The 14,688-nt window shown below is 41.1% G+C and overlaps 2 gene segments (V, D, J or C); both read right to left on the bottom strand.

Moving 5' to 3' along the window:
- Positions 1–1,776: 1,776 nt before the first annotated feature.
- LOC102848079 lies at positions 1,777–3,435 on the bottom strand. The segment is given in 3 exon segments: positions 1,777–1,859; positions 3,004–3,288; positions 3,390–3,435. Coding segments are annotated over 3 exon segments (414 nt in total).
- A 278-nt stretch (positions 3,436–3,713) lies between these two features.
- LOC102847672 overlaps positions 3,714–14,688 on the bottom strand; it is a 20,890-nt gene continuing 9,915 nt past the window's right edge. Inside the window, 1 exon segment of the V gene segment in view lies at positions 3,714–3,794. Within this exon segment, the coding sequence occupies positions 3,714–3,794 (81 nt within the window).

Genomic DNA, 14,688 nt, shown 5'->3' with positions numbered 1-14,688 from the left:
GAGAATTTGACCATGCTATGTCTTGATGTTTTTCTTTTTGGGTCTAGTGTATGTGGTGTTCACTGTGCTTCTTGAATGTGGTTTCCCTAATTCTTCATAATTCCTGGGAAGTTTTCTTCTAGTACTTCTTCCACGATTTTCTTTTCCCTGTCACTCCTGTGCTCTGGAATGACAATAATACATATAGTGTTCCTTTTGATTACATCCCATATGATCGTAGTCTTTTCATTTTCTTTACATCCCAACTCTGATTTTTCTGCTAGTTTCTTTCCAGTGACTCTCTTGTCTTCCAGCTCACTGACTCTCTGTTTCACCTCTTCACTTCTACCCTTTTGTCCCACCAGCAAGTTGTCATTTTGTTAATATTTTGGATTGTATTTTCATGCATTTATGTTATTTCCAGTACTGTGTTGGCTGTTCCATCTCTCTCTTGTGATGGTTTTTTAAGTTCTTGTACCTCTTTATCTATACTATCAATTCTTTCTTCCATCTCTTGTGTTTTGTTTTGGTTTTTTTTTTCTGTAGGTGTTCAAGTTGCTTTATCAAAATATTTCTTGCGGATCACTATCTCTAGGGTATTTGCTGTTTTAATGTCTTCCTTTGTTTCTTCCATCATTTGCATCTTCTTCTTTAGTTGTCAAACAAGTACACTTCAACCTATTTCTTCTGGTTTTCTTTATCTCCAGTATTCACTGGGTTGGCTTTTTTTTTTTTTTAAGAGAAGCGTTTTTTTCCCCCCCATGATTATAGAGGCAAACTGCTGCTTTCTTTACATTATGTGAGTCTTTTCTTAGTAGATGTTAGGTTGTTGTAACTATATAATCACCCAGGGTATGGCACGTTTTGTGAAGAAACTTTATATTGGAGCTTCCCTCTGTCTTCCTGAAGAGGTATGCCTGTTGCCTTCCAGAAGCCATGGCTACACCTGAACTTTTCCAATGGAGTTTAAGAAATCCCACGTGATGTAGCTAGATAGCAGTGTTCAAGGCAAAAGTACCTCTCTTCTCTATTCTATGAGACAATTCAGTGGCAGGTCCTTCACATCATCTTGTACTAGTTGCTGGTGATATATTCACAGGATTTTGCATATTGTTAATGTCTTCTAATTTTTTCCCCCCTCTTCTCTCTGCCTGCTGGCAGGTGGGTGCATAATCATTCATCTGTGACAGGAAATAAGCCTATATGGTGGCAGGAAGTGGAGGGTGGTGGCAGGCATTCCACCATCCAAGGGAGAGGGCTGTCTCTCTGAAGGGCCATGCCCTGTCTGAAGAGCTGACATAGGGGTGGGGGTGGGGGCATAAATCATTTTTCCACCAGTGAATGGAAACATGGCGATATGGTAGTTGGCAGGTGGAAGGTTGGTGGTGGGCATTCCACCCCTGTGAAATCTTTGATTCCTCATTTCATCTTTGCTGAACACTCCAAATTTCTGGAAATAAGAGCCTTTCAGAGGGGACAGTTACTTCCTCTACTAGGGTCCACACATGATTTGAACAGAGGGAATGATTACATCAGGCATTTTTCCTGCACGTGCGAAGTTTCACACTTTTTAGGACTTGGACAATCATCCCTCAAGTATCAGGAATGCAGTATGACAGGAAATTTGTACAGTACTGCATGTGAAAATGTTAGGTTGGATTTCAAAAAACAAAAGAAGCACATGTAACCTGACCATCTGTACAGGAGATGATTTGGGGAGAGTATGAAAGTCTGGTGAGACTGAGGCCCAAGTAAACATGTGAGATCCCAAGATTTCAGAATCAAGTCTTATTTGTTCTAGGGAAAAATCAGTGGCTTGCTTTGGGAGTGTAGCTCACAATTTCCCCCCCCCCCGTGAATGTTGATAGTAGATAAAGCATTTGCATGGTGACAGCATTCTGATTGTACCTGAAGACCTCACAGTCTAGAATCAAAATATTATTAAGAGATTACTGAGTGATGGCAAGACCATGCATAAAATCATACATTTCTTGTTGCCTGTAAAAACATTTTACAACATAGAGGACCACTTAGTATGAGGGCAATGGAAATGCAGATATCAGCTATGCTGGAAGAGAGCATAGGAGCATAGATCATTCTTAAAAATGGGGGCTAAGTTATCAAAATATCTTCTGTGCTGGAAATTCACAGGATGGATTAGGAAAATTCCACCTGATATGATAATCATGCCTATGGGAATGCCCATGCTTCAGGTATGTTGCTAGGATAAATATGCTTGTATACTGGATATTTTGCTCAGAGGGGCTATTCCTTACAGAGAGACCCGGCATTCAGAAAAGAAGGGGGTCAGCAAAGGATAGGAAGATCATCAACCAGATGGAACGACACAATTACTGCTGCAATGGGCTCTAATGTGTCAGAAAGTGTGAGTGTGGCACAAAATAGGACAGGGTTCAGATCTATTGTTTATAAGGTCTCTATACACCACCCTCAAGTGCAATGGCACCTATTAACAACAAAATATTTACCATAATGTCTAATTCTCATTTTTATTGGTGTTAAATTTTATATATTGCCTCCCTTCTTACTCCTTTCATTCCACTGTGACATCTAAGACACTTTTCATCCTTGCCTTATGTACACTGGATTTTTTATTATCTAGAGTATTGATACCCACATATTTGAATCAGTAAGTGATATGAGTGTATAAACCTCAGAAACACTTGAGATTTTGAAGTCACACACAGTTAAACTGTGTTTTCTTGGCTTTCACCTTATCATATTGTAGATTTCCTAGGGAAATCAAATCCTAGGTTACAGGATTCTCTTTCCATTCCAAAACCTCAGACCCCATGTTGTTGCAACGGATATGATCTGGAGGTGGGATATGGTAACAAAAATATATTTCTTGAGTTGATCTTAAATATTCTTTTGAGCCAAATAAGGGGGAACAGGTGTCCTGACTGAGGATGCACAGAGAAGACCCACTGTTGTGTGCAGAATGTTTTTGTCTCACTTCTCCACTGGCCTGCAGCACTGTGTGAGCATTAATGTTGTTGTCCCAGGCTGCACAGTAATAATAAGCCTCGTCCTCAGACTGGAGCCCAGAGATGCTCAGGGAGGCTGTGTTCCCTGACCTGGAGCCTGAGAATCGGTCTGGGACCCCAGATGGTCTCTTATCAGCATTGTAGATGAGCATTCTGGGGGTACTGTCAGAAAGCTGCTGGTACCAGGATGGATAACCACGCCCAACATTATTGCTGCTTCCAGTGCAGGAGATTGTGACTGTCTCCCCAACAGACTTGGACATTGCAGATGGCTGAGTCAGGACAGACTGAGCCAAAGACCCTGAAAGTCAAGAGAGACACGAGGTGAGAGAGGTAGATTCAGAGTAAAAGACAGTTCTCTGGTCTTTCCATCCCCTGCTCTAGTTGCCGGACTGGACACACCTGAGAAGTGAATAAGGAGTGTGAGAAGGAGAGAATCCCAGGCCATATTGTTAGCCTCTACAAAACTCTTCTTTCTTTAAATCTTAGCTGGGCCTGAGCTCCCCAAGTTCCTCTTATCTTCCCCAATAGCAGATAGGAGGCCTCTTTATGCAAAACAATGAACTCCCCTCACATGCTAAAACATCACCACAGAAAACTTATCCAGGGTGGGGTTGGGTTTGGAGTTGAAGGTGATCTGTGGTTATGGAGGCCTGTGATGTCACAAATCTGAAACCCAGTGAGCATCAGGCAGAAGGCATCAGAGGAGAGGCTGGTGGGTGGCTCTCAGCTGCAGGACACAGACACGCAGGGATAGGACACAGCGCCCTCTGCTGCCTGAGGCCTAGACATACAAGACAAGGCACACTGCAAAACAAAGCGGGATATTACATTGAAGGAAATATTTGCAAAAGCGGAGGAAGGGATGCCTTGAAACAATTTTCAAAATTAGAATTGTCATAATATTTTATCAACTATACTTCTAGTGTGTTAAAAAGAAAGATCATGCAACAAACTGATTTTAATTTAGATGAGTGAATAAACAGTGTTACTACTTCATTTTGGGAAAAGATGGGCAATCTCCTCCTGTATGATTAACTACCTCAGAAAACCCATTGGATGGTTAGCTATGGATCGGTTCCAAGTAAATGGTAAACAACGACAACAACAGCAAACTTCTTAGTTTAGTGGATCTAGTCTTATCATCCTTAAGATGGACTTGACACATGGCTGATCTTTGAGTAAGTTTTCTGTGGCCATAAATTAAAAGGAGGAGATGACCCATCTTCCTCTCCCAGAGTAGCTGGTGAAATCAAACTACCTGGGAGGCTCCACATTTGGGTTACAGTATAATTCTTAAGGGCTACACCACCTGACTCCATTAGTTTTATATAGAAAAAGGAAATTGGCTGTCTTTTCTACTTATAAATCATTCATCACCTGGGCACCTCCCCATCTCTAGGTCCTGAAACAGGAGTCTCACTTATTCTGTACCGGAAGGCTGAGCTACAGATTGTCTCTGCTTTGTTTTCTCCCAATCTCAGAGTCTCAGAGATGAGAGCTGCTTGGTACAGCACAGAAGGATGCTCATGTCCACTGTCATCTGTGGGATGACACACATTAAATCTTGGGGATGAAGTAGTGTCTCTGAGCTCAAGCATTGTGTCCCTGGGAATTTGATTCACTTTATTTTGCTCATCATGCTATCCCTTAGCCCCCAGTGAGCAAACCCTCATCAACTCGACTCTTCCTTCCATAGGTATACCTATGAGATTGTCAGTGGAATCCATGATAGGTATTCGATATTTTAAGAATCTAAGGGGACAGCAATAAAGAGCAGGACAAATTAAAACACCATGTTTTGGAAAGAGACAGATTATTCTATGAACGCTCTTGTTATCCATGTGTGGTAGAAAAGTCTTAAGGAACAGCCTCTGACAAGTTTGAGACAAGAATGATGTTATAGGAAATTTTCCCAACAGTGATTTGGGCACGTCAGTGTGTGATGGAGATTCTTCAGATCTCAAATGACACTCTGGTGAAATGGAAAGGACAAAGCTCCTTCTATAGAGTGGAAACATATTAATGTGTACAGTGTCTAACAATATGTTCTACACAACTTTAAAACACAAAAGACTAACAAAATGATGTTTGATGCTCTTAGCAGTAAAATTGATTCCATCAGTGACTCCAATCTCATTCAAGGGGTCTGAGATTGAAGCAGTAGATGTTGGTAATCCCAAGTGACTCACTTGTACAAGATGGATTCAATCAAAAGACCTTTTATAATCAGTATGGCCTCAGCCTTGTTCACATATAGGTCTTCTTCTTAGAGCTAAGTGGCCTCAGCTCTAACGTTAGCTGTAGAGTGGAATGACAGCATAGAGCACAGAGAGAAGGTGCTTTCCACAATGTAGCAATCCCCAGATCTTATCCAGGATCACAGCTCTACCTACTGCCTCCTGGGCTCTCTGCTCTTTACTCTTCCTCTACCCACATGTGGTTCAGGTTAGACAGGACCTGTGGTTCCCGGTGTCCTATAAGTGGAGCCAGGGAGAGGAAGAGAGGAGAAGACATGGAGAAGTCCTAATCCACATCTCCAGATAGACTCACCAAACTGTACCCTTTCATCCCCACAGCAGACACTACAGTGGTCATAAGTAAAGAATATATCCAGGGAGCTGAGGAGCTATTCATTGGTTCTGAGATCTTCATGCTCTTTCTTTATCCATACTGTACATTAAGAACCTAGAGTCTGATGAGGCATGTAGTAAGGGTCTGTGTATGCTGTGAGAGGTGAACCAACTTCATTTCATTCTCCTTTGTCACATAACACTGGGCTCTGTGTCCCTGGTTTCACCATAAACCTCTCCTGGTTTAATTTGAAAACGCCACATTAAGTCTTGCTGCAAATAATAAAATTTTAAGGTAGATTTAGAGTAAATTAGAATATTGTTCCCTCCAGTGAATCTGAGATTTTAACTTTTGGGTAAACAAGGGAGAGCAATTATTTTGGCAAAGAGATTGAGAGCTCCAACAGGAAGTTTTGCTGTTGGGCCCAGTGACATCATTAAAGGAGTATGGGGGATGGACCACACAAGGTAATGCATAAATGAATATCTATAATACTGCTGTGCAGGTTTTCAAGAGAAATTTATTATCCATCATGAAACTATCTTTATAGTTCTTTGCAACAATAACAGAATTTTCATAAGCCCAGATTGCTTTATCAATGTACTACCAAGCAAGAATTCTACACTCTTTGCTTTGGGGCCATTTACTGTGCTCCTGTCAGAGTTGTCAATACTTCTCCACCACCATTAATCATGGTTTATTGGTCCACTTCCAAGATGGTTTTTTTCCTATATATTGATATATAATGAAAGTGAAGTTAAGATTTTATATCTTTTGTGAAATTATGTGCTACAATGTATTTTGATTGCACATTTGATCAAATTCATACTACACAAGTGAGCATTAATCTTCCATGTCTCTGTCTTTGTCTTGAATTTTTAATAATAGCCTTGTTAGATAATCTGAATTGTACACTCTTAGATGGAATAGATCTATGTTCACAATTATTGTTATATTTTCTTTATTGGTAACAACAATTGCCTCCTTATTACATCCCAGTAGAACTTAAGAGATCTAAGCCCAGTTATTCTCATGGTTTTTTATGTGGGAATGTTCTCTTGTATATCTAAATGGAGAGACACATGTTCTGATGATTCTGCTTAATGGGGATGATATGGGGAGTGAGTGAAAGTCATCTGAGGCCATGTTTGCATGTGGGATCCCAAAGTCTGGGTCAAATTCTTGCTTCTCCAGAGAAATAAAGTGTCTTGTTTTTCATGTCTCTTACTTGCTCTTGTTGTCAAGTCAGAAGCAATTCCCATCTGATCATCCACCAGGTTTTCAGAGGCTGTGTGAAAGCCATGAGAGGAGATTGCCCAGCTTCTTCTGTGTTGGCAGCACAACTCCTCACTCAGCAGGCCTTCAGAGCTCTTGGACAGGTAAGGAGACATGGTGGAAATCAAACCTGTGAATAGATGCCCATTAGGAAAATGTGTGATTGGAGACCAAAAATGAAGTCCAGGATTAAATGGCATATTCTATACAGTGTTCATAAAATGATGTTGTAACACAGAAGAATGTTTCCTGTCCTGATGGATCATGTGGAAAGACAAACCTTTCTCACAGATGAGTGCTGAGTTAACAATTGTCTGATAAAATGGAAACTCACAGTGTGGGTTAGGAGGCTAACTCTTGATCTGTCAATCATCTGGCTAGGGAGCAAGGATTACCAGGTATGTTTGTCTCACTTCTTCTCTGCCTGTGTCACTATGGTTACACGTAGCTGCTTCCAATAGTACAGGGTGCCCCATAGAGGCGGTCAGCTTCCTCCTATAACTGAATGTCCTAAATGTTCAGGTCTCATTTCTCTTGAATCCAGACATACTGCTGTTTCTCACTCATATCACAAATTTGGGACCTTGTCCCAGGCTTTGCTAGTAATGCTCAAATGGTAGTTACTGTCACCACCTCTCAGGATGCAGGTGACCTTGGATGTTTGTCCCAAGAAGAACAATGCGGAGGCCTGGTGAGTCAGCACAGGCTGTTTAGGACGAATACCCCCAAAAAATATATTTATTTAGACAAAAACAAACAAAGCAACAAAAAGCATACCCCAGAGATTCTTGAGTGATGTGGGAGGACTAAGGTTTCATTTATTGAGTTCTGAAGGGACTGACACTAGTGTACCTGCCCTGAGGTCTCTGAGGTCTGCTCCTAGTTGTGCAGTGGGAGAGGGGAATGGGGAGAAGAGGGATCCAGGCCACAGTGGATACAACCTTGTTAGGATCCAGGTCTGGAGTTGGGATGTGCCAGGCTACTGTTATCCCATCCATATGGATTTAGGAAGGAGGACTCCCTTGGCTAACCCAGGTCCTCTCATCTCCTGACTCACACATCCTAGACAACTGGTCTACACTGAGTGGGGCCTGTGAATAGGAAGTGTGCCTGCGGTGCTCTAGTTGCCCTGGGTTGATTTCTGAGTGGAACAGCTGCAGGGACCACACAGGCCTTGTGCAATAGACCCAGAAAGGACACAGTGACTGAGTGAATCTTCACAAAAAAGCACCTGCTTAGACTTCAGCCTCCAAACAGTTGAGCACCACCAGCTGTGAGGATTCATTTCACAGGAACATCTGTCTCACAGCCTACCTCACAGTGCCCCTGTCTGTTTCTGATCAAACCTTTAGTTCTAGATAGAACAAAACTCAATTTTTTCTTCTTTTAAACTGACTTCAAGTCTCACTTTCACATTGATTCCTTGACTCTTGTGGTTCCAACATTTAACAGTGGACCTGTGTGATATGATGAAGATGAGATCCTGCTGTAACCATCACTGATGGCCTTCCTCTGCCCATGTGGACTGCTGGTCAGTAGAGAAGGAGAACGAGGGATCATGGCTTGCAGAGAGTGTGTGAACTGCCCAGAAGGATGATGATCTAGGAACAGAGAGCAGGACATGTCTCTCCACCCGAAATCCACAGAGATCTGAGGAAGTGGAAGGAAGTGGTTGATGCAGAGGTAAACTGCCTTTATGGAAGTGAAAATAGACATTTCCTTCCAAGGAGGATCAGAGAGGAGATGGAATAACACTGATATTACTGCTACAGAGTCTTGAGAACAAAGCCTATCTAGGATGACAGAGGGAGTGAAGGTACCACGGGGACTTTCCCTTCACTATCTAGGAATACTTATAGTCATGCATATGATTGCTCTCACTTCTGAATTTAATTTCTGGGGCATAGCGTCTATTTCTTGGCAAATTCTAAGGAATACATGACCATAGGAGATTTACAAGAGGAAAGAAGGAATAATGTGGGACTGAGAATATAGGGAAGAAATGAAATGCACCATGTTTCCAAATGAGAACACAGAGAAGGGGACCAGTTGAGCCCAAAGCTAGTGAAGGAGCCTAGATAGCACAATGATAGGTGCTTGGCTGCTAACTGTAACATTACCTGTTTTAATCCATCCAGGAATTTCTCTAGAGAAAGAATTACCAAACTACCTTCACAAAGATTGCATCCAAGACAAAATCTTGGGGGCTTTGACTCAGTCACAAAGGATTAGAATTGACTGATGAGCACCTAATAAAAGCAAAGATAGCTATTAACTTTGAACATCTTTTCAAGAACATTTAAATCCCCTCTTTGGTGAAATATTTGTGCAGATATTTTGCAGATTATTGTTATTTTATATTTTGTGGTTAAATAGTAGAAGATACATCTAGAACCCAAAAGCATTTAAAAAATATAATTCACCATGACTAAGTCGGGTTCATAAGATGTATGCAAGGATGGTTCAACATAAGAAAAACAATCAACATAATTCATCATATTAAGAAAGGAAAAAAAAACCAAGAATCATATGATCTTAGCAGTTGGTGCAGAAAAGACATTTGACAAAATGCAGCACCCTTTCCTGATTAAGACAGTCAGTGAAATAGAAAAACAAAGCATTTCCTCAACACAATCAAAGGGATATATGCAAAACAAAGAGCCAGTATAATTCTCAATAGAGGAAGTCTAAAAGCATTTTCTTTGCAAACAGAGACAACCACTTCTATTCAATATTGTATTGTAAGTGCTTGCTAGGGCACTGCAGCATGAGAAGGAAATCAAAGATATCCAGATTGGCAAAGAGATGGTTAAACTATCACTATATGATAATGATAGGTTAGTGTACACAGAAAACCTGAATGACTAACAAAAAAAACCAGTTAGAACCAGTAGATCAATGTAGTAGAGTGGTGGGATATAAGATCAATATCCAAAAATCAATGGGATTCCTCTACATTAAAAAAGAGAACTCAGAGAAGGAAACCAAGAAAGAAATACCACTTACTATAGCCAATCACAAATTGAGAGTGAATCTAACTAGAGACACGAAAGAGCTATTTAAAGAATACTACTGAACATCTCTGTGAGACACAATAAAGGATATAAATAAATGGGAAAATTTATGCCCTCTTTGTGCATAGGAAGACTCCCTATTGAGAAAATGACAATCTTACCACAATCAATCTACATTTTCAGTGCAATCCCAGTAGAGATACCAACTTTATTTTTCAAGGATATTGAAAGGAAATTGCCAAGTTTATTTGGAGAGGAAAGAGACCCCGGATAAGCAAAACACTTCTGAAAAACAAAAATGAAGTGGGAAGCATAGCATTCCCTGATTTCAAAACCTACTACACAGTGTTAGTAACCAAAACAGCATGGTACTGTTGCAATGTCAGACACATAGACCAAGGGAACAGAACTGAGACTCTAGAAATGGACCCAGGTATCTATAGTCAACTGATATGCGACAAGGAAATAAAACCTATCAAATGCAGAAATGACAACCTCTTCAACAAATGGTTCTGGCATAACTGGACTGCTACCTGTAGAAAGAAAATCCACATCTCACACCATACATAAATCTCAACTCAAGGTAGATCAGAGATATCAGAGTAAAGCCCCAACTATAAAGCCAAAACCTTAAAGTTCATAAGAGATAAGGTGGGATCAAGCTTTGAGGGACCAGTCTGTGATATAAAGAGACTGCCAAATACAGCCAGAAATGGACAGTCTGGAGAGAGTAAAATTGATGAATGTGACCATTTAAAGATAAATCCCTGTGTGCACCAAAAACTGTTTCCAACAGGGTAAAAAGAAAACCTGCTGACTGGGGAAAACATTTGGAAATAATCTTTTAGATAAGGGTCTCATATCAAAAGTTTAAAGTTCTTACAGCCTGAGAAGCCAAGGCAAAGGAAAGAAATAAAGAAATTAAGGAGCTGAATAGAAGATTTCAAAGGGAAGCTCCAGGAAAAAAAGCATAGTACTATATTGAAATGTGCAAAGCACTGGAGTCAGAAAATCAAAAGGACCGAACTCGTTCAGCATTTCTTAAGTTGAAGGAATTGACAAATAAATTCAAGTCAGGAGTTGCAATATTTATTTATGCTTTGGGCAGAATATTAAATGATCCAAAAAGGATTAAAAGAAGATGGAAGGAGTATACAGAGTAACTGTACCAAAAGGAATTGGCTGACACTGAAGAATTTTATGAAGCTTTATATGGACAAGAGCTTGTGGTGATGAAATAAGAAGTGATAGATGCCAATTGACTTATTTAAACAAACAGATGCTGCCCTGGATGCACTCACTAACTTGTGCCAAGAAAACTGGAGGACAATCACCTGACCAACTGACTGATTGTTCCCATAACAAAGAAAGATGATCAACAGAGTGAGGAAATTATCAAACAATATCATGAATATCAAGGTAGATTCTGTGGTTAATTATCAAAAAATGACTTAAGCAGTACAACAACAGTGAACTGTCAAATGAGTAGGCTGGGTTGAGAAGAAGCCAAAGTGCTAAGCATATTATTGCTAATGTTAAATGGATCTTGGATAAAAGCAGAGAGCACCAGAGGTGTGTCTGTGTTTCATTCACAATGCAAAGGCTTTTGACTGTGTGGATCACAACAAACTGTGACTGTCTCTGAGAAGAGTGTGAATCTCAGAATATTTAATTGTGCTTATGTGAAACCCATACGTGGACCTGAAGACAGTCATCAGAACCGAGCAGGGACACACTACATGGTTCAAAACTGGCAAGGGTGTATGCCAGGGCTCTAAACCTTTCCAATCTATATGCAGAACAGATCATCTGGGAGGCTGGGCTGTATGAGAAGGAATGTGGTATCAGGATTGGAGGGAGACTCATAAATAACCTGCATTATGCAGATGACACAACTCTGCTGGCTGGAACTGAGGAGAACCTGAAATGCTTGCTGCAGAAGGCCAAGGACTTAGCATTCAATATGGATCGAAGCTCAACATCAAGAAAATAAAGATTCTCACCCGTGGGCCAATTGGCAGCGCATTATGATAGATGGTGAAGAGATTGAGATTGTTAACAGCCTTAGTTTGCTTGGCTCCACAATCATCACTCTTGGTACCAGCAGCCAGGAATTCAAAAGAGGAGTTACACTGAGAAAATTGGCTGTCAGAGGCCTCTCCATAGTACTAAACAGCAATGGCATCAGCCTGGAGACTAAGGAACACCTGATCCAATCTTTGCAATTTCTTGCTATGTGTCAGAGAGCTGGACGAGACTAGGGGTGATAGAAAGAAAAGTGATGCCTTTAAGCTATGGTGCTGGAGAAGAAAATGGGATATACCATGGACTGCTAGGAGAACAAACAGTTTTGCCGTGGAAAAGGTGAAATCTGGCTGCTCCTTGGAGGCAAGGATTCTGAGACTTTGTCTGACATGCTTTGGTAATGTTACAATGAGGGACCAGTCCTTGGAGAGGGATATATCATGCTTGGAAGGGTGGAGGGACAGAGATAGAGAGAAAGGCCATCAATGAGATTAATTGATTTAGTGACTGGGATAATGAGGGTAGGTTTGTCAGAGACAGTAAAGTTGGCAGAGTATAGAGCAGGTTTCAGGGCTATTTTACATAGGGTCGCAATAAGTCGCAAATAACTCAATGACAACAACAACAATAAGTCTTCTATAAGAAAAAGTGACAACACAATTACACAATAGACAAAAGACTTGGAAAGACTTTTCACAGAAGAAAACATTCAAGTGGCCAATGAAAACCACAATGAGATACTGTCTCACTCCAGCAGCAGTGGCAAAGTTAGTAGGACAGCAAGTACTAAATGTTGGAAAGGATGTGTCAAGATAGGAATAATTATACATTGTTTGTGAGACTGTAAAATGGTACAACCATTCTGTAAGGCAGTTTGGTGTTTCCTCAAAAAGCTGAACATAGAAATTCCATATTACACAGCTATTCCACTGCTTGGCTTATACTCAGAGAGAATGGAAAATTAGGTACAAATGGAGACTCGTACAACAATGTTCATAGCAGTGTTAATCACCAATGCAAGACATGGAAACAGCCCAAATATCCAACCATAATTGAATGGATTGAGAAATTATGGTATATTCAATACTACGCATCGTGTAGGAGCAATTATTTTGGTAATTACTACCTCACAGGAAGGACTGGAGAGCATTATGTTAAGTGAAAAAACTCAGTCCCATAAGAACAGATATTGTATAAGACCGTTATTTTAGAACTTGTATAAGGATCCAAGGGGGGAGGGTAAGAGCAGAGGTGTGAAGATGAGCTGGGGAGGGTGTTGTGTTAATCATGAGATCACACAGTTTGATGGGGGGAGGAAGGCGTGAGAAAAGGAAATGGGAAAGATCCAGTGTATAAAACAATATATACGAACATTGTAAGAAAACCATTATAAAATAACATTAAAAAAAAACAACAAACACCCAAATCCTTATCATTGAAGGAAAGAAATGGTTCTATGAGCTGTCATGTTCTCCATGTGCAACACGTAAGTCTTGAGAAAAGCCTCTCACATGTGGTTGAGACAAGCATGATGTCATAAGAAGTTTCTCCCCAAAGTGACTCAGCCCATCACTTAGTTCCACCTCAGTGTGGAGATAGGAGGCATCCCTAGCGTACACCTTTCCTGATTTTTGAACCCTGCAGTATTTCCTTACTTTTTTTCTGATGACTGCTTCCTGGTCCATGTCTAGGTTTTGCATAAACACAGTCAAGTGTTCTGGGATTCTCATTCTTCTCAGAGTTAGCCACAGATTATTTTATATCATACTTTGTGCATGTTCTAAGGAGAATTCAGTTCTTGGAAAAGGACTTCATGCTAGGAAAAGTGGAGGGTCAGCATGAGACAGGAAGAGCCTCAACAAGATGGATTGATGTGGTAACTTCAGCAACAGGCTCAAGTGTGTCAGTTGATGAGGATGGTATAGGGCAGAACAGGGTTCATATCCCTCATTTACAGGGTCTCTATGAGTCATAACTAACTTAAAAGTGCCTAAAAACAACAACATAATGGTGGGATAAAGACAAAATATCTTCAGACTTCAAATGAATATGTCTAGCTACTATTCACGATCTGTAGAAAACAGGAGCTCTGGAGACCTAGTGGTAAGTGGCCATGCTCAACCTGAAGGTACGTGGTTCAAATTCAACAGCTGCTTCTCCTGTGTGATTTACTACCTCTGAAAACCCACTGGAGGCTCACCTATGAGGTAGTTCCAATGTGACAGCACTCAGCAACATTAGCAGTGATACAATACCAGCCTCTGTGAGATTTGAACAAGGAGTGGGGGGATGAGGCTAACAAGCAGGTTTCTGCCTCACTTCTTCCCCTGCATCATTCACTGTGGAAATGGTTGCTGAACCACAAAGCACAGTAATACTTAGCCTCATCTTCAACCTGGATTGCAGTGATGGAGAAAGCTACCTTGCCTCCACGGAGGGAGACTGAGAACCAGGCAGGGACTCCTGGGACCCGATTGCTGCTATCACCTATTAGACCCCTTAGGACCTGGCAGGGCTTCTGTTGGATCCAGCTAGCATAGTTACTGGTGGTGAGGGCCCCGGTACTGGAGCCACAGGTCAGTGTGATTGTCCCTGCTGGAGATGTGGACAGTGAATGTTCCTGCATCACCGAGACCTGAGAAATGACTCCTGGAAAGAGGTGAGAAATCCAGTGGTGAGGATAGGAGGCAGAGGAGGATGGTTCAATGTTCAATGTTGTCTTTTCCGCATCAAGCCCACAAGACCCTCTGTCTCAGGAGTGAAATCCACGCCACGGTTCAGGAACCCTTCAGGGCTATACTTTTTTTTTTTTT

This window comes from Elephantulus edwardii, unplaced genomic scaffold (genome assembly GCF_000299155.1).
Source record: "Elephantulus edwardii isolate Elephantulus edwardi_28Jun2011 unplaced genomic scaffold, EleEdw1.0 scaffold00219, whole genome shotgun sequence".
Lineage (NCBI taxonomy): Eukaryota > Metazoa > Chordata > Mammalia > Macroscelidea > Macroscelididae > Elephantulus > Elephantulus edwardii.
The sequence above is the reverse complement of the archived record's forward strand: the minus strand, read 5'-3'. Positions and strand labels throughout refer to the sequence as shown.